General features: G+C 64.1%; 9 protein-coding genes across 9 annotated transcripts; 5 read left to right on the top strand and 4 right to left on the bottom strand.

The window, feature by feature from the left end:
* Window positions 1–137: 137 nt before the first annotated feature.
* Window positions 138–2,188, top strand: V1510DRAFT_406043 (uncharacterized protein; the record flags this gene model as incomplete). Its single annotated transcript, XM_066932364.1, has 2 exons — window positions 138–489; window positions 525–2,188. 2 exons carry the CDS (start codon window positions 138–140, stop codon window positions 2,186–2,188), a joined length of 2,016 nt encoding a protein of 671 aa, XP_066791000.1.
* Window positions 2,189–3,859: 1,671 nt separating this feature from the next.
* On the bottom strand, window positions 3,860–5,542 carry V1510DRAFT_411594 (ammonium transporter AmtB-like domain-containing protein). The gene has a single exon (XM_066932927.1). The coding sequence runs from the start codon at window positions 5,495–5,497 to the stop codon at window positions 4,007–4,009; it is 1,491 nt and encodes a 496-aa protein (XP_066791001.1). The 5' UTR covers window positions 5,498–5,542; the 3' UTR covers window positions 3,860–4,006.
* A 1,319-nt stretch (window positions 5,543–6,861) lies between these two features.
* V1510DRAFT_411599 (HAD-like domain-containing protein) lies at window positions 6,862–7,908 on the bottom strand. The gene is made up of 2 exons (XM_066932928.1): window positions 7,886–7,908; window positions 6,862–7,852 (listed from the first exon to the last, which is right to left on the bottom strand). Exons 1-2 carry the CDS (start codon window positions 7,896–7,898, stop codon window positions 7,119–7,121), a joined length of 747 nt encoding a protein of 248 aa, XP_066791002.1. The 5' UTR covers window positions 7,899–7,908; the 3' UTR covers window positions 6,862–7,118.
* Window positions 7,909–8,022: 114 nt separating this feature from the next.
* V1510DRAFT_411600 (uncharacterized protein) lies at window positions 8,023–8,903 on the top strand (the record flags this gene model as incomplete). Its single annotated transcript, XM_066932929.1, has 1 exon — window positions 8,023–8,903. The coding sequence occupies one exon, from the start codon at window positions 8,026–8,028 to the stop codon at window positions 8,806–8,808; it is 783 nt and encodes a 260-aa protein (XP_066791003.1). The 3' UTR covers window positions 8,809–8,903.
* On the bottom strand, window positions 8,852–9,519 carry V1510DRAFT_360380 (mediator of RNA polymerase II transcription complex subunit 8-domain-containing protein; the record flags this gene model as incomplete). Its single annotated transcript, XM_066931013.1, has 2 exons — window positions 8,852–9,424; window positions 9,460–9,519. The coding sequence occupies 2 exons, from the start codon at window positions 9,517–9,519 to the stop codon at window positions 8,852–8,854; spliced, it is 633 nt and encodes a 210-aa protein (XP_066791004.1).
* Window positions 9,406–10,480, top strand: V1510DRAFT_411605 (CS-domain-containing protein). The gene is made up of 2 exons (XM_066932930.1): window positions 9,406–10,285; window positions 10,317–10,480. The coding sequence occupies exons 1-2, from the start codon at window positions 9,766–9,768 to the stop codon at window positions 10,346–10,348; spliced, it is 552 nt and encodes a 183-aa protein (XP_066791005.1). The 5' UTR covers window positions 9,406–9,765; the 3' UTR covers window positions 10,349–10,480.
* On the bottom strand, window positions 10,226–12,821 carry V1510DRAFT_411606 (ANTH domain-containing protein). The gene is made up of 3 exons (XM_066932931.1): window positions 12,473–12,821; window positions 12,368–12,385; window positions 10,226–12,033 (listed from the first exon to the last, which is right to left on the bottom strand). The coding sequence occupies exons 1-3, from the start codon at window positions 12,509–12,511 to the stop codon at window positions 10,408–10,410; spliced, it is 1,683 nt and encodes a 560-aa protein (XP_066791006.1). The 5' UTR covers window positions 12,512–12,821; the 3' UTR covers window positions 10,226–10,407.
* A 319-nt stretch (window positions 12,822–13,140) lies between these two features.
* On the top strand, window positions 13,141–14,311 carry V1510DRAFT_411609 (60S ribosomal protein eL8). Its single transcript, XM_066932932.1, has 2 exons — window positions 13,141–13,193; window positions 13,487–14,311. The coding sequence occupies exons 1-2, from the start codon at window positions 13,191–13,193 to the stop codon at window positions 14,264–14,266; spliced, it is 783 nt and encodes a 260-aa protein (XP_066791007.1). The 5' UTR covers window positions 13,141–13,190; the 3' UTR covers window positions 14,267–14,311.
* A 107-nt stretch (window positions 14,312–14,418) lies between these two features.
* Window positions 14,419–17,670, top strand: V1510DRAFT_411610 (TUP1-like enhancer of split-domain-containing protein). Its single transcript, XM_066932933.1, has 4 exons — window positions 14,419–14,653; window positions 14,694–14,768; window positions 14,843–14,962; window positions 14,994–17,670. Exons 1-4 carry the CDS (start codon window positions 14,617–14,619, stop codon window positions 17,600–17,602), a joined length of 2,841 nt encoding a protein of 946 aa, XP_066791008.1. The 5' UTR covers window positions 14,419–14,616; the 3' UTR covers window positions 17,603–17,670.
* The last annotated feature ends 763 nt before the right edge of the window (window positions 17,671–18,433 follow it).

Genomic DNA, 18,433 nt, shown 5'->3' on the forward strand with positions numbered 1-18,433 from the left:
CGCAGGCGCGGCCGGGCCGGCGGCATCCCGGGGCGTATATAGAACACACGCACGCCCTACTTGTCCCCACCGTCCGTGCCCTCTTGAGCACTACGTGCTCCGCATATAAGATCGCAGTTCCCCGTCCCTTTCGGAGTATGTCGCCGGTCGAAGCTACGGGTCATCTACCGGCGGCCGCACCCATGGTGCTCTTTGAGACGACGCCGGATCCTGGACAGGAGCGCTTTCGTATGCGCTTGCTGTCCAAGGGCATGTTTCCTCCGTCGCGCAAGTCTCAGAGCGAGCCCACCACATTCCTGGACGTCGATACGTACTACGTCTTGGAGATCGTCGACAAGCAGCCTTTCGCTCCAAATCCCACGTATCAAACAACGATTCGTCTCACTCCTCACCGCAGTGATCATCGTGATAACATCCATGAGAACTGGTCAAAGTGGATCCTGGAACGTCGGAAGATCGACTATCAGAGAGGAGGTGCTATCTACTATGGTGAGTTCCCGGTCGTGACTGCCTACTCACGCCAGCACCGGAAGAGCCGACAGTGCTAGGAGCCGCAGTTCCTGCTCTTGATCCAGCAGATACGATCGAGGTCACAGAGGTAGACATCGACTACTTCAAAATCCGCTGGAAGCCTCAGTCCCTGCGTCAGGCCGAAGAAGGAGATCCTTTCACTCGCCGAGACATCTATCCTCGTGTTCATATAGGCTTCAAGCTGCAGTTTCGTACATCTGACATCCAAGAGCATGGAGGCACTACCTCGCCTCCGTTTCGTCTGGTATGTAAGACCGAACCTCTGAATGCGGCCCAGCAGCCCATTTTCGAGGCGGCCGAGTTTCGCTACTGTTTGGTGGTGGTTATGCGGCTACACGGAGCTCGCCGCAAGGAGACTCGCATTATCAACAACCGGTCAAAGAGCAAGTCCAAGGTCCGAAAGCCTCCGAAACGGCGGTCGATACCTGATCTTGAAAGCGATGACGACATGATCGACACGCGTGCTCTTGACCCGCGGCTGGAGGCCATCCTACAGCTACCATATACTCCGCTCACCTATCGCGCAGATCCAAACGACGACCCTGTCATTCGGCCAGTTCAGCTTTCGCTTGCAGCTCAGCAGGTTATAAACAGTACGCCGCGTCGACGGTCCACCAGTGTCTCCCTGTCCGCGCCGGTCGCGCACGCGCTCGGACAATCGTTGTCGGCAGTGCCTTCTCCTCAGCCCTCTGCTCCGTCTTCCTTGACTGCTACTGTTCCAGTCACTCCGATGGAGTCACCGAACGACCCTGCCTTCATGGCGCCGCATCATGCGCACATGTTCAATGTTGGCCCGCCGGTGTCCCCTTCATTTCCTTCGAGTTACTCAGCAAGCGGCGATTGGCTGCCTGGTGGCTACGAAATGCCAGACGATGGCTTTGAGATGGACCGGATCTCTGGATCTATAGGCATCTCGCCTATGTCTCGCTCAATTCTTGGAACAGACGTCCATGTCCATGTCTCCGACTCCAGCTCAGCACCGCAGCCGACATTCACAGAGTTCCAGCCGCAGACATTCGACAACATGCTCGACCCACATGCATACACGGTCCGGCACCGATCTTTCGACAATCAGCATCTGAGCACCAGCCTTGCTCAAGACTACAAGCGGGGAAGCTCGACCTCCATCTCATATCAGCACGTCACCCCGCCGAGATCTCACTCTGCTATGAGCGCGACCCCCCACAGCAGCATCAGCGAGGTTAGCGCAGCGTTCAGTCAGAGCACGTCGTTCTCTACCAAGACGCAAAAGCCTCATCTCGCGGATCCCGGTGACTATGGCAAGTCGTTCGTTGAGATGCGCGTCCTTCAACGCGGCACGTCCGACTACAAGCGACGGATTTGCAAGATTCTGCGTCTGCCGACCGAGGCGATCGAGGATGCCATGGATACAGATGATGTTCTAGTGGAAATTCTGCGAAAACAGCTCGCCAAGAAGATTACTGGTGGGCGGCCGGTCAGCCGGATACTATATTCGCCAATGGAGCCGTCCACTACGCATGGTTACTCAGATAACTGGGTCGACGAAGTCGACGACAGCTGGATGCGCTCCCGGCTAGGCCAGCAACAAAACTACGAGATCGAGGTAGTAGACGCCGAGGCACCTGACAGCGTAGAAGTTGTACTCTTTTTCGACGACACCCGCCGGCTGGGATAACACCGTGAGCATGGTTTTTTTTGTAACGGATACTGTATCATACATAATATACACTTGGGACGCGAGAGTATTAGAGCCGCATGACCGTGCGGCGCTGTAGTGCATCCTTTCGGACCAGTACCGGCCGGGCGATTGTCGCACCCCTCTACCGTAGCCTAGCGCTTTTCATAGTTGCTTCTCGGTTTCGGAGATGGTTGGTGTGCTGCTTGGTCTTACACCGCCTACGCCGATGCTGACAGCCGGCGGTGCACCTAGCCGAGCCGAAGATGCGAATTTCATTAACAATTATGCGGTCATCGCCGGCCTGTATCGGCGAGACCCGGCGTTGCACTAATGCATGCGTCTGGCCGTAAAATATGTATACCATAGACCCAGGTCTACTAAGATTGTGGCGTTATACGGGGTCGCAATGCATACATCTGTTTGCCCTCATAAGCAGAGAAAGGGCTCTCTGGCACGCGCCACAAGGCCGATCATCGGCTGCATAACATGATATCTCCGAGTTTGCCCCATCATAGTACGGACGGGGCCGGTCATCAGTTCCTAAGAGTGTGGCAACCGCGAGTGATGGCAGTCCAGCAGCCGGACCTCCGGCGCTAGCAGGTGATCTCGTGGTCCTTACTCAGAATATGACTAGTCCTAATACGATACTGTCGGAGTTTTCAGTGGAACAGCTGCACAGTCAGTTCGCTCGGGTGCTACCCGTAGTCTGCACCATGAAGGCGAAATGACCACCGGTTGGCCTAGCCAGCACTCCGTACATATCCGTAACCGTTTAGTTTTAGTTTGGTAGCACTACTTAGAGAGCGCTACGCTACACTGGTAAAGGTCACCTGTAAAGCTACTATTTACGGCTCAGACAAGAGTCTGCGAATGCGCATCTTGACGGAGATAGACGGGGGTGAAAGGTTGTACTGGGGCTCTATTGTCTGTCTGCGTCAGTTACCCGCCTCGCTGGTGCCACTTCAGGTCTTAGCCAAGGCCACCACCACCACCTTGGTGCGGCACAATGCAACAAGTTTGGGCAGTCAGCTGCGCCTACCCCTGAACAGCCGCTCCCTTAATTGTGCGGCGGCGGCGTTGGTATTGGCGTTGGCGGTAGCGGAGGGAGGCCGGTCATTGCCGTAGATCCCGGGACGCGGCCGGCACACCCGTCTGCATGCTGTATGCCGCCAGTCGAAAACTGCCAGCACCAGTCAATTTCGATGATGGGCCAACCGTAACTGCGGCGCCAAGCTGTGGGTAACGCTGTCCAGATGCTATAGGCCTTAGTGCGGCAGCCAGTCGGCATACAAGAAGCCGTCTCGCTAGCCGATATTAAGTAGACTCTACCCAATCTGTCGGACTTGGCGAACTTGAGAGACCCTCTGCCCCATTGCGTGACTAGGGTCTTGGCATACCGCGGGATTCCAACTCTTAAGGTTTCCTGACGCTCCCCTGACGCGTCCAGCAGTGCGGCAGCCTATAGTACGTAGGAAGGACAGAGGAGAGCGCGCTACCGAGACCGTGGGAGCAAGACCGCCAGATGGGGTCCCTGATACTTGCCAAGCGGTCGGATAATCTATAGCAAGGTTTCCTTCGAAACGAGCGCCAAATGCCGGCGGGGAGTAACTCCCGGCACAGTGGCTTGCGGGTGGCTATATTGCCGACTGTGGCTTGCAGCCGTACAAATAAACGAGTAACGTGATCATATCTAATTAATTACTGCAAACTTCTTATTATACACAGTTGTCAGCGTCGTATGCCCAAAAAACAAGACAATGCACAGAGCGCCGCACATCCCACGGTGGGAACGATCGAAACCAAAACAAAACCAGCTTAGACGGCACCAGCCTCAGACGACTTGGTGGGAATCTCAGACTCGGCCGATTCGCCCTCCGAAGCAGGGGCGACACCGTCGACAACAGCGTCGTTGACGGGGATCGACGTCAGGAAACCAGCCTTCTTAAGGATTTCGCTGAGCTCGAGGTCGCCCATTCCCTCCTCGTACAGCAGGTGCTCGTCCAGGCCCTTGACCTCGTGGTCCTCCGGAACACGGAACTTCAGGCCGGGGATGTAGTTGATGATGTAGAGGAGGATGACCGAGACAACGAAGGCGTAGCCGACGATGGCGCAGACCTCAGCAAGCTGGTAACCAAACTGAATGTAGTTGTGGTCAACCCAGCCGCTGGCCTCCGAGGCACCGTCCAGGAGGGAGACCCAGTCGGCGGCAAAGAGGCCGGTCATGAGAGCACCGGCAATACCACCGATGGTGTGCAGACGGAAGACCTCCATTCCCTCGTCGATGTGGAGCCACTCGTTGACATTCTCGCACAGACGAACGATGATGGCCGTGAAGAAGCCGATGAGGACAGCAAAGTAAACGGGGACGTAGCCGGCGGCGGGAGTGATTCCGACCAGACCAGCGATGCAGCCCTCGCAAGCACCGACGATCGAGAAACGACCGCGGTAGAAGATGTAGTCCATCATCGACCAACCAATGACACCCATGGCAGCAGCAACGTGAGTGTTGACCAGAACGTACGAAGTACGGACAGAGGCGTTAAGGGTCGAGCCACCGTTGAATCCGAACCATCCGAACCAAATCATCCAGGTGCCGATGAAGATGAGCGAAGGGTTGTGGGGAACATATTTGGCGAACTTCTTCTTGCTGCCGTCATGCTCGGTACGCTTGCCGATAACCATAGCGTAAGCGAGAGCACCGCAGCCCGAGGTGATGTGGACAGGGCCACCACCAGCAAAGTCAAGGGCAGGCAGGTTGAACAGCCAGCCGTTAGCGTTCCAGGTCCAGCAGGCAATGGGGCAGTAGACAATGGTCACCCAGCAGAAGGTGAAGACCATCGAGGGCAGCAGACGGCAGCGCTCAAAGGCACCACCGATCATGATCATAGCCGTGCAGACCGCGAACATGAGCTGGTAAAGCACAAATAGCGGCTCGGGCATGTAGCCCGAGGGCTCGGCGACAATGTTGTTCAGGCCAATGTTGCGCAGCGTGCCGATGAACGCACTGGCGTTGCCGGCATACGCGAGCGAATAACCCCAAAAGAACCACTGGAACGATGTGACGGCGAGGACACCCATGCACTGCCACAGCATGGTGGCAGCGGACTTGCGGCGACAGACACCAGCGTAGAAAAGAGCGACACCGGGAATGATCGGGAAGACGAAGACCGTGGCAGCCATCATCCAGACCTGGTGGAATCCAGAGTCGACGTACGAGAGGTTGACGTCCATGTCGCGGGGGTTACCGCCGGACACGGTCCAGCCCTCGCTGGTGTCGTTGAAGATGGCACTGGGAAGCTCAGCCATGGTGCTTGTGAAAGATTGCCTGTGGAAGGGACGGCAAATGCTACTGGGGATATCCCGGGGGGGATGTGGCGGACTTTATATCTTACTAGCTTGGACGTCAGACCACCGCCGCCATCGGTCGTCTGTCTGGGCGTTGACCCCTTTTGGCCACGCGAGTGAGACGATAGCGACTCACTTTGCAGTCTAAGCAGCTGATAATGGCCGTTCTGGAGGACAGAGCACTGGGCGAGCGAAAACGGCAAGAGCAAAAGCCATGAGATAAGATTTATGCGGCTAAGTTAGGCCGCTGGACCGCGCACTAGCGCGCACAAAACTTACCGTCCACGCGGACAATGCCTAGGGGAGACGCCAGGTGGGCCCGATAGAGTAGTAGCATAGTGTCACATTAAACCTAAATGCAAAGTTAGATTGGCAGCGCGCGAATGGGCGCGTCCGCCCGCTGGCGCTTGCCCTAGATAGTCTGCTGACGGCGGCGGCTAGACCGTACATGAGCAGCGCGAGCCAGAGCGCGGTGTCTGTGTCTGACACAAGAGATAGCGCGGATCCGTCGGGTAGAGCCAGCCGTGCGACGATGTGGCGAGCGCCGCCGGCTGGACAGCGCCGTCCCGTTGTCTAACCGGGCGCAGCGAGGTGCCATCGACGTCTGCGGCGCCGCCGACAGGTGGCTTGAACTGCGGCCGGCGCCGCGCGGGCGGCCAGAGGTCTATTGTTCTTTTGCGCCCCAGCGCCGGCGGAGGCTAATCGCGGGCGCGTCGACTGGTGCGACAGCCAGTTGGCCGTCGGCCTCGTCCTATCTTCGACCGCGTTCTTGGCCGATGGCGCGCCGAGAACTGCTACTGCGGCCTAGGCGCATTATGCTTTGCAGCGTGCACTGGGCTAGCTGGCTCTGGGCTAGCGCGCGCACTTTTTGCATATCCATCGCGCGTCGCTGCGCATATGCGGCGCTTTCGGTCACCCTATCTCCCCCCTTCCCTTCTGGAATTTCCAGTCTGGTCGAATCGCGCGCTGCCATTAATTAGCAACCATCTGTGTCCGTCATGAGACAAGCGCCAAGATACGACTGATAGCAATCTCTCCGCTAAAAGATAACGCGGCTAAGATACGGCCGGTCAGGACGATCTCCGTTGCCAGGCGGCAGGCACCGCGAGCGGCGCGCGTCCCCGGTCTTTGCGGGCGGGATTGTCGTGGCTGGAACAGCTGCATGCGGGATGCGTTCAGGTGGCGTGCGTAGGCGACGCTGTGGCTTTTGACGACGAATAGCGGTCGGAGCGCTCCGTGGCGGCCGAAAAGCCACACCCAGCAATGACCGGTCTGTGCCGGCGCTAGGTAAAACGCGGCTCTATCGCCAGGCGATTGGTAATCTACACAGTCCTGTGACCAGGACCCACGCCCTTGGTGTGACTCAGTGACTCTATTTGTAAATTTGCGCGCCGCGCGCTGCGGCGTGTATGCGGACCGCTGCATGTAGCATGCGGGTCGCTGCACGTAGCATGCGGGCCGTCGCCAGCGGCGGGTCGTCGCGCGCCGGCCGCTGCCGGCCCGCACGCCCGGCCGCCGCTACCGGCGCCCGTTGCGCCGCATGCGCCGCCGCTCCGCACGGCCCGGCACCCGGCCTGCAGCCCTAGATCGTTTGCAGCCGCAGCGTGAACACAGCCCGGTCCGCCGCGTCCACCTCGACGGCGACGACCTCGACCGACGACAGGTCCTTCACGATATACGTCGCGCCCGCCGCGGCCACCGCCTCGCGGCTGTTGGTCGTGCACAGCGCGATCGTCACGCAGCCGGCGGCATTGCCCGCGCGCACGCCCGCCGGCGCGTCCTCAAACACAACGACCGTGTCGTCGGCGCCCGCCAGGCCCATCCGCGTCCGGCCCAGCATATAGCCCTCCGGGTGCGGCTTGCCCTGCTTCACCACGTCCGCCGTGATGAAGATGTCGGGCTCCTCCAGCCGCAGGACCTTGAGCCAGCCCGACGCCAGCGGGCGCGTGCCCGACGTGACGATGCCCCACAGCGGGCGCGCGACCGTGCGCGTCTGGCCCGGCGCGGCCGCGTCCGGCACCTGGTGGCCGGCCACAATCGCCTCGACCAGCCGGTGCGCGCCCGGAATCGGGTCGGTCTTGTCGGCAAAGTCGCGCGGCAGCTGCGCCTCCAGCTCGGCCGCGTGCTCCGGCGTCGCCAGCTCGGGCAGGTACTTGGCGATCACGTCCACCGAGCGCACGCCGTGCGACGACTTCTGGATCTCCTCGACCGAGAAGCCGTGCTTGAGCGCAAAGCGCTCCCAGTGGGCGTCGACGGCCGCGCCCGAGTCGATGAGCGTGCCGTCGAGGTCAAAGAGGAAGCCGTTCACCTGGATGTCTGCGTCAGGCTAGCGCGCCACCGCGTACTCACCTATGCTCGCCATGTTATCGCGGTGGCGGCTGCGGGCGCCGGACGGCATTTATACGCTGCTGGTTGGACGGACACGCCGCCTCAAGTCACGTGTTCACGGAGTACATATCGCCGCAGCGCCCGGGCCGCCAACCCCAACAATGGAACTCATCAAGGCGCTCATCCTCGCAATCACGTCGCACCTGCCGGCGCCGGCCGTCGCCGGCCTCGAGATGCTCGTCGGCGACCAGTGCGCGGCCACGCTGACGACGCTCAAGGGCAACCTGCCGGCGTGCACGTCGCTGCTGATGTCCAAGGTCGTCGGTCTCGGCATCGTCGTGTTCGCGTCGATCATCAAGCTGCCGCAGATCGGCAAGATGCTGGCGTCGCAGTCGGCGGAGGGCATCTCGCTGTCGGGCTACGTGTTCGAGACGCTCGGCTACTTCATCACGCTGTCGTACTCGATCCACCACGGCTTCCCGTTCTCGACCTACGGCGAGGTGCTGTTCCTGGCCATCCAGAACGTGATCGTGACGATGCTGGTGTGCGTGTACTCGCACGCGGGCCACCTGTCGACGTTCTACATCGCCGTCGGCTTCGCCGGCGTCGGCGTGGCGCTGTTCGGGCCGCAGGAGATGGTGTCGCTGCACCAGCTGGCGTACCTCCAGGCGTTCGCGGCCATTCCGCTGTCGCTCACGAGCAAGATCCCGCAGCTGCTGCAGAACCACCGCCAGCAGTCGACCGGCCAGCTGTCGGCGCTGACCGTGTTCAGCTACCTGGCCGGCTCGGCCGCGCGCGTGTTCACGACGCTGGCCGAGATCGACGACGCGCTGACGCTGTTCGGCACGGCCGCCGCGTTCCTGCTCAACCTCGGCCTGGCCGTGCAGATGATCATGTACTGGGCGCCCGGCCCGAAGGCGTCCATGGGCAAGAAGACGCAGTAGAGCTGCTGCGCGCGTCCGTGGCCAGAAGACAGTAAATAGATTGCTACTTGCGCACGCCCGCCGAGATCGGCCCGGGCCGCACGTTGGTCACCTTGCGCATCGGCTCGTGCACGTCCACGCCCTGGTACATGTACCGCAGGACGTGCTCCGCCGTCAGCTCCTCGTCGGCCGCGGCCGCCCGCGGCTCCGCCGCGGCCTCGGCCCGCTCGGCGTGCCCGGACACGATCTCGTCCGCCGTGTAGAGCCCGTCCCACGCGCGCTGCTCGCGCTCGCCGTTGACGATCTCGCGCGCCCACATCCAGTTCTCGTCCGAGTCGCGGACGCGCGTGCCGCCGCCCGCCGCGCCGGCCGCGCGCCCGGCCGCGAGCCACTCCTCGACCTCGGGCTCGGGCTTCTTGCGCAGCAGCGTCGGCGCCAGCGTCGGCTCCGTCTGCAGCGGAAACGACGGCAGCGGGTACGCCGTGGTCGTCGACAGGATGTCGTGGTGCTGCGACAGCGTCAGCGACAGGAACGTCAGCTGTTTTAGCACAATCGTGAACTTCTGGTGCAGGTTAGGCCGCGACGGCAGCGTCGGCTGCTGCACGCCGGCCTGCAGGTGGTTGAGCCAGTGCGCGAGCTGGGGTCAGTGCGCGAGCGCGGCGGCCTCCTTACGTGCGAGAGCCGCAGCCGGAGCGACTCCAGCGCCTCCACGGGCAGCGTGGACGTGTCCATAGCCCGATGCTTGCGCTCGCCGTCTCTGCGGCCGATGCCGCTGTCCCGCTTTCCGCCTGGTGCGCGGCCGCGCCGGTCTCTGTCGCGCCTTGTCCGGCCGCCCGGTCCCTGCCAAGCCCTGCCGATGTCGCGCCGCTGTCCTCGGCGATGCGCCCGTGTCGATGCCGATGGATTGCGCTGGTGCGGTGACGCCGGCGCGCTTTTTTGGTGTTAACTGCGAAATTCTCCAACGTTCCGAAACAAACAATGGCCGCCGAACCGACCAAGGAAGAAGACCTCGCCGCGATCGCCCAGGAGCGGGCCGAGCAGGCCGCCCTGCCGTACAAGTGGACGCAGACGCTCGAGGAGGTCACGGTGACGCTGGCTGTCGCGCCCGGCACGCGCGGCCGCGACCTGGCCATCGATTTCAGCCGGACGGCGATCTCGGTCGGCGTCAAGGGCGCGCCGCCGGTGCTCCAGGGCGAGCTGTACAAGCCCATCAAGGTCGACGAGTCTACGTGGAGCATCGAGGACCAGCGCGAGGTCACGCTGACGCTGACCAAGTCGAACCAGGTCGAGTGGTGGAGCTGCGTGGTCAAGGGCGCGCCCGAGATCGACGTCAAGCGGATCCAGCCGGAGAACTCGCGGCTGAGCGACCTCGACGGCGAGACCCGCGGCATGGTCGAGAAGATGATGTTCGACCAGCGGCAGAAGGAGATGGGCGGCAAGACGTCGGACGAGCAGCGCAAGGAGGAACTGCTGCGCAAGTTCCAGCAGCAGCACCCAGGTAGGCACCGAGACGGACGCGCTGACGGCAGAACTCGACTTCAGCCAGGCCAAGATGGCGTAGATGGAGAGACCATGGGTAGTTACGTAAAATACAATCCAAAATGCGCCGATTGTGCTTGATCACCACTGCTGCGGCGCGGGCTGCGGCTGCGACTGGCGGAACGGGTTGCGGCTGGTGGGCTGGCTCTCGAGCGGGGCGGCGGCGCCGGTGGCGGTGCGGGCGAACGGGTTGGTGCCGGCCCGGGCGAGGCCGTCGCCGCGGCCGCCGGTGTGCTCGGGGACGGTGCCGAGGGCGCTGCCGGCGGCCGGCCCGGCGAACGGGTTGGTCTTGCCGGTGGGCTGGACCGTCAGCGGCGCGGCCGTGGGGGGGCCGGGCATGCTGAGTCGGAAGGGGTTGGTGCCGGTACGCTGGGGCTGGAGCCCGGAGTGCTGGGCGATGAGCGGCGCGAACACCGACTGCTGGCTGAAGAACGCCTGGGCGGGCGGCTGGGCGGGCTGGCCGGTGGCCTGGGGCTGGAAGAAGCCCTCGGCGGGCGGCTGGGCGGGCTGCGCCGAGTACCCGCCAAAGCCGGCGCCGGTGAAGTCCGAGCTGAGCGGCTGGGGCGAGCCGTAGCTGTACGCGGGCGGCGCGCCCGGGAAGCCGGTCTGCTGCGGCTGGAAGCCGGTCTGCTGCGGCGGAAAGCCTGGCTGCTGGCCCTGGAAGCCCGTCGGCTGCGCCTGGAAGCCGCCCGCGTACCCCGCCGCGCCCGTCATCTGCGCGGCCATCTGCTGCACCTGCCCCGGCATCCCGGCCGGGTCGTTGTCGATCGACGAGAAGAAGTCGATCAGCTGCTTGTCGGCCTGGCGCGGCACCACGTCGCTCGCGCCGCCCACGGACGTGCGCACCGGCCCGGTCGAGCCCGCGCTGCCCGGCACCTTCACCGGCGACGTCCGGCCGGCCGCCCGCTTGGCCTCGCGCTGCGCCAGAAACTGGTTGCGGTTGACGTCGAAATCGGGGTCGTTCAGGTACTCCTCGAGCGACGACGTCAGCGACGTCGGCGCGTGCTTGATGTTGGGCACCATCAGCCGCGTCTCGCTCTCGAGCTTGCGCGCGACCTGCAGGTACTCGATCGTGCCGTCCATCTGGGACACGAACCGCTTGTAGATCTGCAGCGCCCGCCGCGCGTCGATCTTGGACATCTCAAAGTAGTGCTCCAGCACGTTGATCACGGCCTCGTTCACGGCCTGGTGCAGCGCCAGAAGGTCGTGCACCAGCAGCCGGAACGCCGTCAGCGTGATGTCGTCCTGCACCTCGCTCGCGTGGAACCGGCACAGCAGCAAGTACTCCATCTGCGACTGCACGCTCTCGGTCTCGCGCAGCAGGCCCTTGTCCACCGTCAGCGACCGTAGCCGCCCGTGCATCGGGTTCTCCTTCTTGTGCCGGACGTAGTCGATCTTGACCATGGCAAACTGCTTCACCCGCTCCTGCAGGTACCGGCTGTACCGGATGATCGGCTGGCTGAACTTGGTGCCTGTCGTGGCCATGTGCTTGCAGTCCAGCAGCCGCGCGTGGTGCGTCAGGTACTCGAGCACGACGTCCCGCTTGCCCTCGCGGATCATGATATGGACCACGATCAGACTCTTGTACACGACCGTCCACGCCGAGTCGCGCATGCGCACCGATATCGCTCCGAAGAGCTCTTCCAGCGGCCACGTTTCGGTGCCGTTCAGGATCGGTTCGATGTACTTGGCCTTGGGAGCGGCCATCTGCGGGTCAGCATGCGCCAGAGACACACCCAGAGACGGGCCGGAGACAGCCGGAGAGGGCAGGGCGGCGCCGGCCGGTGCAAGCGGGCTGCGCGCCGCCGCCGACAGCTTGCTGGCCGTCGCGCAGGCCTCAGACGACCGTGCCGGCGCGTGCCGGCCACTGCAGGCGCGCTCCCCGCTGCCCAGCCCCGCATCCGTCCTGGCAGCGCAATTCGCACACGATCGGCCCACGCGGGCGGAGGGTGCCAGCCATCGTCCGTCGCCGGCCGGTCGCGCACGCGTCCGGCCTGCCGCCGTCCTGCCGCCGCCGGCTGATATCCCGTCATCCACGTACCTTGATCTTGGTCGCTCCCTGTCGCAGTCAGCCCCGTTCACTTGCCCGCATCGCGGTCGGCGCGCGGCAGCCTCGCCCGCGCCCGCCGTCTGTCGGCCAACTCACCTTGACCGTCTTGTAGATGTCGACTGCAATCACGACCATGGTTGCGCAGTCTAGCAGGGCATCCAATCAACACGCTTTCCGCTCGTTCGGTCTACCGCCAGGTCTCTGGAGCGGTCCACGATTATCAGGAAGTGCCGGCAGTGCTCTGGCCGAATCCGAATGCCAGGCACAGTGCGCTCGCCGACTGCCTGCCGTAAAATATATAGCTGTGACCGTGTCTAATGAGTTATCCCCTACCGCTGTGCCTGCGCAGTTGACGCTGCGGTGTTTTAATGGGACGCCGGGACAAAAACTGTTCCTTTTTGGCAAGAAGCTGCCTAAACCGAATTGAAAATAGGATGATGACACATGCGGGCTATCTGTCAATAGCAAGCTGCGCAGGCCAGGAGCTAAAGGGCAGACGGGGATCGCTGGGGTGACAGCTGTGGCGATCTGTGGGGTGACATTGTGGTCATGCGCGTGTGGGCGAAGGCTGGGTGGATGACAGCTGGGGCCGATGCCCAGCCACCCGCGCCACTGCTGCGCCGCGAGCGGCGAGGTGCGCAGCAACCCTAACTAGTGTGAGGGCTTGCGCAGGGTTGCGCTAAAAAGACAGTCACAACCAAACGGCGCGCAGCCGCAACACCGTCTGCGCAACACACCAGCGTTAATTAGTTTTGGTCCAAGGATTTTTTTTGTCTGTCATTCACATCAACATCTGTTCGACAACATAGTAACAATGGTGAGTTAAAGCGCATCAGTCGCCGGTGTCCAACCGGCGCGCGCGGACATACACGCCCGAGGTTCTCTGCACAGCGCAGGGTGCGCGTTGACGGCAATGTCGAGGGCGGACGACGCAGACCGATCCGGTCTCGTCGACGTTTGGATCCCGCCGCAGCTCGCTGCGGCGCAAACACCGCACGCACTTTTGTGCGCCTCGCACAGGCTGAGCCCTGCAGTCCGCTGCAGGGCTGTAGAGACCCGGGTGTGCCGCGACTAGTTCGTTGAAGCATGCTGACGAGTTCTCAATGACAGCCGCCCAAAGGAAAGAAGGTCGCCCCCTCGCCGTTCCCCGCCTCCAAGGCCGGAAAGAAGGCTGCGAAGAACCCCCTGATCGAGCGCAAGCCGCGTAACTTCGGTGTCGGTCAGGACATCCAGCACAAGCGCAACCTCTCGCGGTTCGTCAAGTGGCCCGAGTACGTTCGTCTGCAGAGACAGCGCAAGATCCTCAAGATGCGTCTGAAGGTTCCCCCGGCCATTGCCCAGTTCCAGACCGCTCTTGACAAGAACACTGCTTCGCAGGTCTTCAAGCTCCTGAACAAGTACCGTCCGGAGACCAAGACCGAGAAGAAGGAGCGTCTGACCAAGGAGGCTGCTGCCATTGCCGACGGCAAGAAGAAGGAGGACGTCTCGGAGAAGCCGTACGTCGTCAAGTACGGTCTCAACCACGTCGTCGGCCTGGTCGAGAACAAGAAGGTCCAGCTCCTGCTGATCGCTGACGACGTCGACCCGATCGAGCTCGTCGTCTTCCTGCCGGCCCTGGCCCGCAAGATGGGTGTCCCGTACGCCATCGTCAAGGGCAAGGCCAAGCTCGGAACCGTCGTCCACAAGAAGACGTCGTCGGTCCTGGCCATCACCGACGTCCGCTCGGAGGACAAGGCCGAGCTGGCCACTGTCCTGACTGCCATCCGCTCGAACTTCAACGACAAGCACGAGGATGCCCGCAAGAAGTGGGGCGGTGGTATCATGGGCACCAAGACCACCACCAAGCTTGAGAAGCGCGCCAAGGCTCTGGAGGCTGCCATCAAGGTCTAAAAAGTTGTACCCAATACATAGTGTGAATTTACTTGTAATTGTGAACGTTTGCGGCGGCGCGCTCGCCGGCCGATCCGCCCGTGCGGCGGCCGCCTGGCTGGCGTGCCCGCCCGTAGGCGCGGCGCCGTCGTCGCTAGTCGTCGCTGGCCGTCCCGGCCGCCGCGCCGTCCCTGGCGTGGCCGTTGCCCTGTCCGCGCGGAGCACGGCGCGGCAGCGCCACACCCAAAATCGCGGATGTGGTGTGGCGCGTCCCTTGAAGACCGCCAGCGTCGTCCATCCACAGCCATCCCCACAGTCCATCCACCGCCGTCAACGGGCGATCGGTTCCACGGGCCGCGGCCGAATCAAGCATGTACTACCTCAAGCCGTCATGGCTGGCTCATTCAGGCAAGTGCTGATGGCGCGGCGCGCGGTGCTGACCGCGCAGAGGAAAACAAAAAGTTCGAGATCTACTCGCTCCACGTCCATCCGGACGGCTCTAGACTGGCGTCGGGCGGCCTAGGTACGGAATTGGCGGCGGCGGGCGCGGCCACGGGCCGGCGCGCGTGCGCGGCGTGCGGCGGGGCTGATTCGCAGACGGCAAGGTCCGCATCTGGTCGACCGAGACCGTGTACGAATGCGCCGGCAAGGGCGGCAACGGCGAGCCCGAGGACGCGGGCGCGGTCAAGCAGCTGTGCAGCATGAGCACGCACTCGGGTACGTGGGCGCGCGGGCGCGCTGACGGCAGGCGCGGTCACGGTCGTCCGGTTCTCGCCGTCGGGGCGGTTCCTGGCCTCCGGTTCGGACGACCGGATCATCCTGATCTGGGAGCGCGACGAGGAGGCCCAGGGCGTGCCGCGCAAGGAGTTCGGCTCCCAGGGCGAGGCCGAGACCGAGCGGTGGGCGGTCAAGCGGCGGTGTGTCGGCCACGAGAACGACGTGCAGGACCTGGCGTGGGCGCCCGACTCGAGCATCCTCGTCAGCGTCGCGCTCGACTCGGGCATCATCATCTGGAGCGGGTCCACGTTCGAGAAAATCAAGCGGCTGGACGTGCACCAGTCGCACGTCAAGGGCATCTCGTTCGACCCGGCCAACAAGTACTTTGCGACCGCGTCCGACGACCGCACCATCAAGATCTTCCGGTACCACCGCACGTCGCAGAGCGACATGCAGTTCTCGCTCGAGACCACGGTCACGGCGCCGTTCGAGGGCTCGCCGCTGACGACGTACTTCCGGCGGTGCTCGTGGTCGCCGGACGGGAGCCACATCGCCGCGGCCAACTCGACCAACGGCCCGGTGGCGACGGTGGCCATCGTCAACCGCGGCATCTGGGACAGCGAGATCCACCTGATCGGCCACGAGGGCCCGGTCGAGGTCGCCGCGTTCTCGCCGCGGATGTTCTCCAAGGCCAAGGGCTCCAAGCAGCTCGTGACCGTGATCGCCTGCGCCGGCCAGGACAAGGCGCTGAGCGTGTGGAACACGTCCAACCCGCGGCCGATCATCGTCGCGCAGAACATCTCCGAGAAGGCCATCACGGACCTGGCCTGGTCGCCCGACGGCCAGAAGCTGTTTGCGAGCTCGCTCGACGGCACCATCCTCGTCTGCGTCTTCGAGGAGGGCGACCTGGGCTACATCATCCCCGTGGAGGAGAACGAGAAGCAGCTGGCCAAGTACGGCGGCGGCCGCGACAACATGCACTTCCCCGAGAGCGTGCACCAGCTCGCGCTCGAGGACAAGGCCGCGGTCAAGGAGGCCGAGCAGAGCAAGGACAAGATGGACCTGATCATGGAGGGCGAGCGGGCGGCGAGCACGGGCACGCCGGCGACGATCGCGTCCGCGTCCGTGCCGGCCGCGCCGGCGCCGGCGCCGGCGCCGGTCGTGGCCAAGCCGGTCGCGCAGCCGACGACGGCCAAGCCGCTGGCCGCGCAGCGCGTGACCATCACGAAGGACGGCAAGAAGCGCGTGACGCCGCAGCTGGTGTCGTTCTCGGGCGCGCCGGCGGCAGGCAACTTCGCGCAGGCGCCGCAGCTGGCGGCGCTGCCAACGGCCGGCGCCGGGCCCGTCGCCGAGTTCTCGCGGCCGTCGGACCGGCTGCCGCCCGGCGGCGTGGCCGCGCTCGTGGTGGGCACCAAGCACCGCGTCAAGGCCGACGAGCTCGAGGAGCCGGACCCGAAGCGCGTGGCGCTGCTCGGCGGCGCGCGCGCCACAGACGTGCCCGAGTTCATCCGGCCCGCGGTGATCGCGCCGGCCGTGGCGGTCTCGCAGCTGCGCCTGGGCGTCCCCAAGGTGCGCGCGTTCCTCAGCCTGCAGCCCGACAAGTCGTCGCTCGTGTTCGAGGCCCGCAACGGCGCCGGCGACCGCGCGCCCACCAAGATCACGCTCTCCAAGCGCGGCCAGGTCTTCTGGACGGACTTTCTGCCCAAGATGGCGCTGCTCATGACCGGCAACACGGCGTTCTGGGCGGTGGCCTGCGAGGACGGCAGCGTCGTGGTGTACTCGCCGGCGGGCCGGCGGCTGCTGCCGCCGCTCGTGCTCGACGCCAACCCCTGCTTCCTCGAGTCCAAGGGCAGCTTCCTGATGTGCGTCACGTCGACCGGCATGCTCTACGTGTGGAACGTCGACACGCTGGCCGCGTGCCACCCGCCGGTCTCGACCGCGCCCATCTTCGACGCCGCGTCGCAGACCGACACCGCGCTGCACAAGGCCGTGGCCATCGTCTCGTGCGGCATCACCGTCGCGGGCTCGGTCATCGTCTCGCTCAGCAACGGCAGCGCCTACACCTACTCGCGCGACATGCTCTGCTGGCACCGCATCTCCGAGTCCTGGTGGGCCGTCGGCTCGCAGTACTGGGACTCGTCCGGCGTCCGCCGCCAGGGCGACCTCATCTCGATGACCGAGTGGCGCACCGACGAGGAGGTCAAGCGCGCCGGCCGCGGCCGCTTCCTCCAGAGCATGGTCAAGAGCGCGCTCATGGTCGACGGCTACGAGGGCATCGAGACCACCGTCTCGATCGCCCACCTCGAGACCCGCATCGGCACCGCCATTCTGCTGGGCGCCCGCAAGGAGCTCAAGACGTTCCTGCTCATGTACGCCCGCCGCATGGCCGAGGAGGGCATGAAGGACCGCCTCGAGGAGCTGTGCCGCGAGCTCATGGGGCCCATGATCGCCAACGATGCCGCCGACGCTGCTGCGCTCAAGTCCGAGGCCGGCTATGCCGACGACCTGTGCGGCCTCAACAAGCGCGCGCTGCTGAAGGAGATCATCTCGCTGATCGGCAAGCAGCGCGAGATCCAGCGCATCACCGTGCCGTACGCCCAGCTGCTGGGCCTGCTCGACGACCTGGAGGTCCCGCTGTAGCTTTGCTCGCCTGTATACTGTACTATAGAGAATGTATTACTATGTGTGTGCGTGCGGCTATATGCGGCTATGCGGTGCGGCTATGCGGCTATATGAGGACTGGCGAGCCTCCGGCGGCGACTCCGTCGAGGGTGGCTGCCCTGCGGGCAGGCGCGGGCAGGCAGGCGCGGGCAGGCGGACGCGGAGAGGACAGGTGGTCCGGGGAAGCTGCTGTCGCAGGGCATTGCGGCTATGCGGCTATATGACGATGGACGAGCCTCCGGCGGCGACTCCGTCGAGAGAGACTGCTCTGCGAGTGGGCGGCGCTCACCAGGCCAAAGTGCCCCAGGCCAGCTACCCGCTACACCGCCGACAGAGGCCACTGGATCGCCATATAGCCATGTAGCCGCATAGCCGCATAGCCGCATAGCCGCAGGCGCCTGCCACGGCGATTTCGCCGGACTGGTTGCCTCTGCCAGGGTAGTGTCCTGACACCAAACCTCCAGCTCCGCTCACCTGCCCGCACCTGCCCGCAGGGCAGCTACCCTCGACGGAGTCGCCGCCGGAGGCTCGTCCATCGTCATATAGCCGCATAGCCGCAATGCCCTGCGACAGCAGCTTCCCCGGACCACCTGTCCTCTCCGCGTCCGCCTGCCCGCGCCTGCCTGCCCGCGCCTGCCCGCAGGGCAGCCACCCTCGACGGAGTCGCCGCCGGAGGCTCGTCAATCCCATCTAGCCGCATAGCTGTAGGCGCCGGCGACGGCGGCCTCGCCGGGGTAGCCGTCCTTGAGGCCCATGCATCGGACCGCGCGCCCAGCGCCTGCCGCAGGGCCACCCGCGACGGAGTCGCGC

Source organism: Dipodascopsis tothii, assembly GCF_038497935.1.
Source record: "Dipodascopsis tothii strain CBS 759.85 unplaced genomic scaffold V1510scaffold_4, whole genome shotgun sequence".
NCBI classification, from domain to species: Eukaryota; Fungi; Ascomycota; class Lipomycetes; order Lipomycetales; family Lipomycetaceae; genus Neoaidaea; species Neoaidaea tothii.

What these genes read in the sequence shown, in the direction of transcription:
- V1510DRAFT_411605 (XM_066932930.1), top strand. Translation starts at nt 9,766, where the DNA reads ATGGCCGCCGAACCGACCAAGGAAGAAGACCTCGCCGCGATCGCCCAG. An exon ending in GTTCCAGCAGCAGCACCCAG is followed by an intron (nt 10,286 to 10,316) that starts GTAGGCACCGAG and finishes CGCTGACGGCAG; the next exon opens with AACTCGACTTCAGCCAGGCC.
- V1510DRAFT_411606 (XM_066932931.1), bottom strand. Translation starts at nt 12,511, where the DNA reads ATGGTCGTGATTGCAGTCGACATCTACAAGACGGTCAAG.
- V1510DRAFT_411610 (XM_066932933.1), top strand. Translation starts at nt 14,617, where the DNA reads ATGTACTACCTCAAGCCGTCATGGCTGGCTCATTCAG. An exon ending in GTCATGGCTGGCTCATTCAG is followed by an intron (nt 14,654 to 14,693) that starts GCAAGTGCTGAT and finishes CTGACCGCGCAG; the next exon opens with AGGAAAACAAAAAGTTCGAG. An exon ending in ACTGGCGTCGGGCGGCCTAG is followed by an intron (nt 14,769 to 14,842) that starts GTACGGAATTGG and finishes GCTGATTCGCAG; the next exon opens with ACGGCAAGGTCCGCATCTGG.
- V1510DRAFT_411594 (XM_066932927.1), bottom strand. Translation starts at nt 5,497, where the DNA reads ATGGCTGAGCTTCCCAGTGCCATCTTCAACGACACCAGCGAGGGCTGG.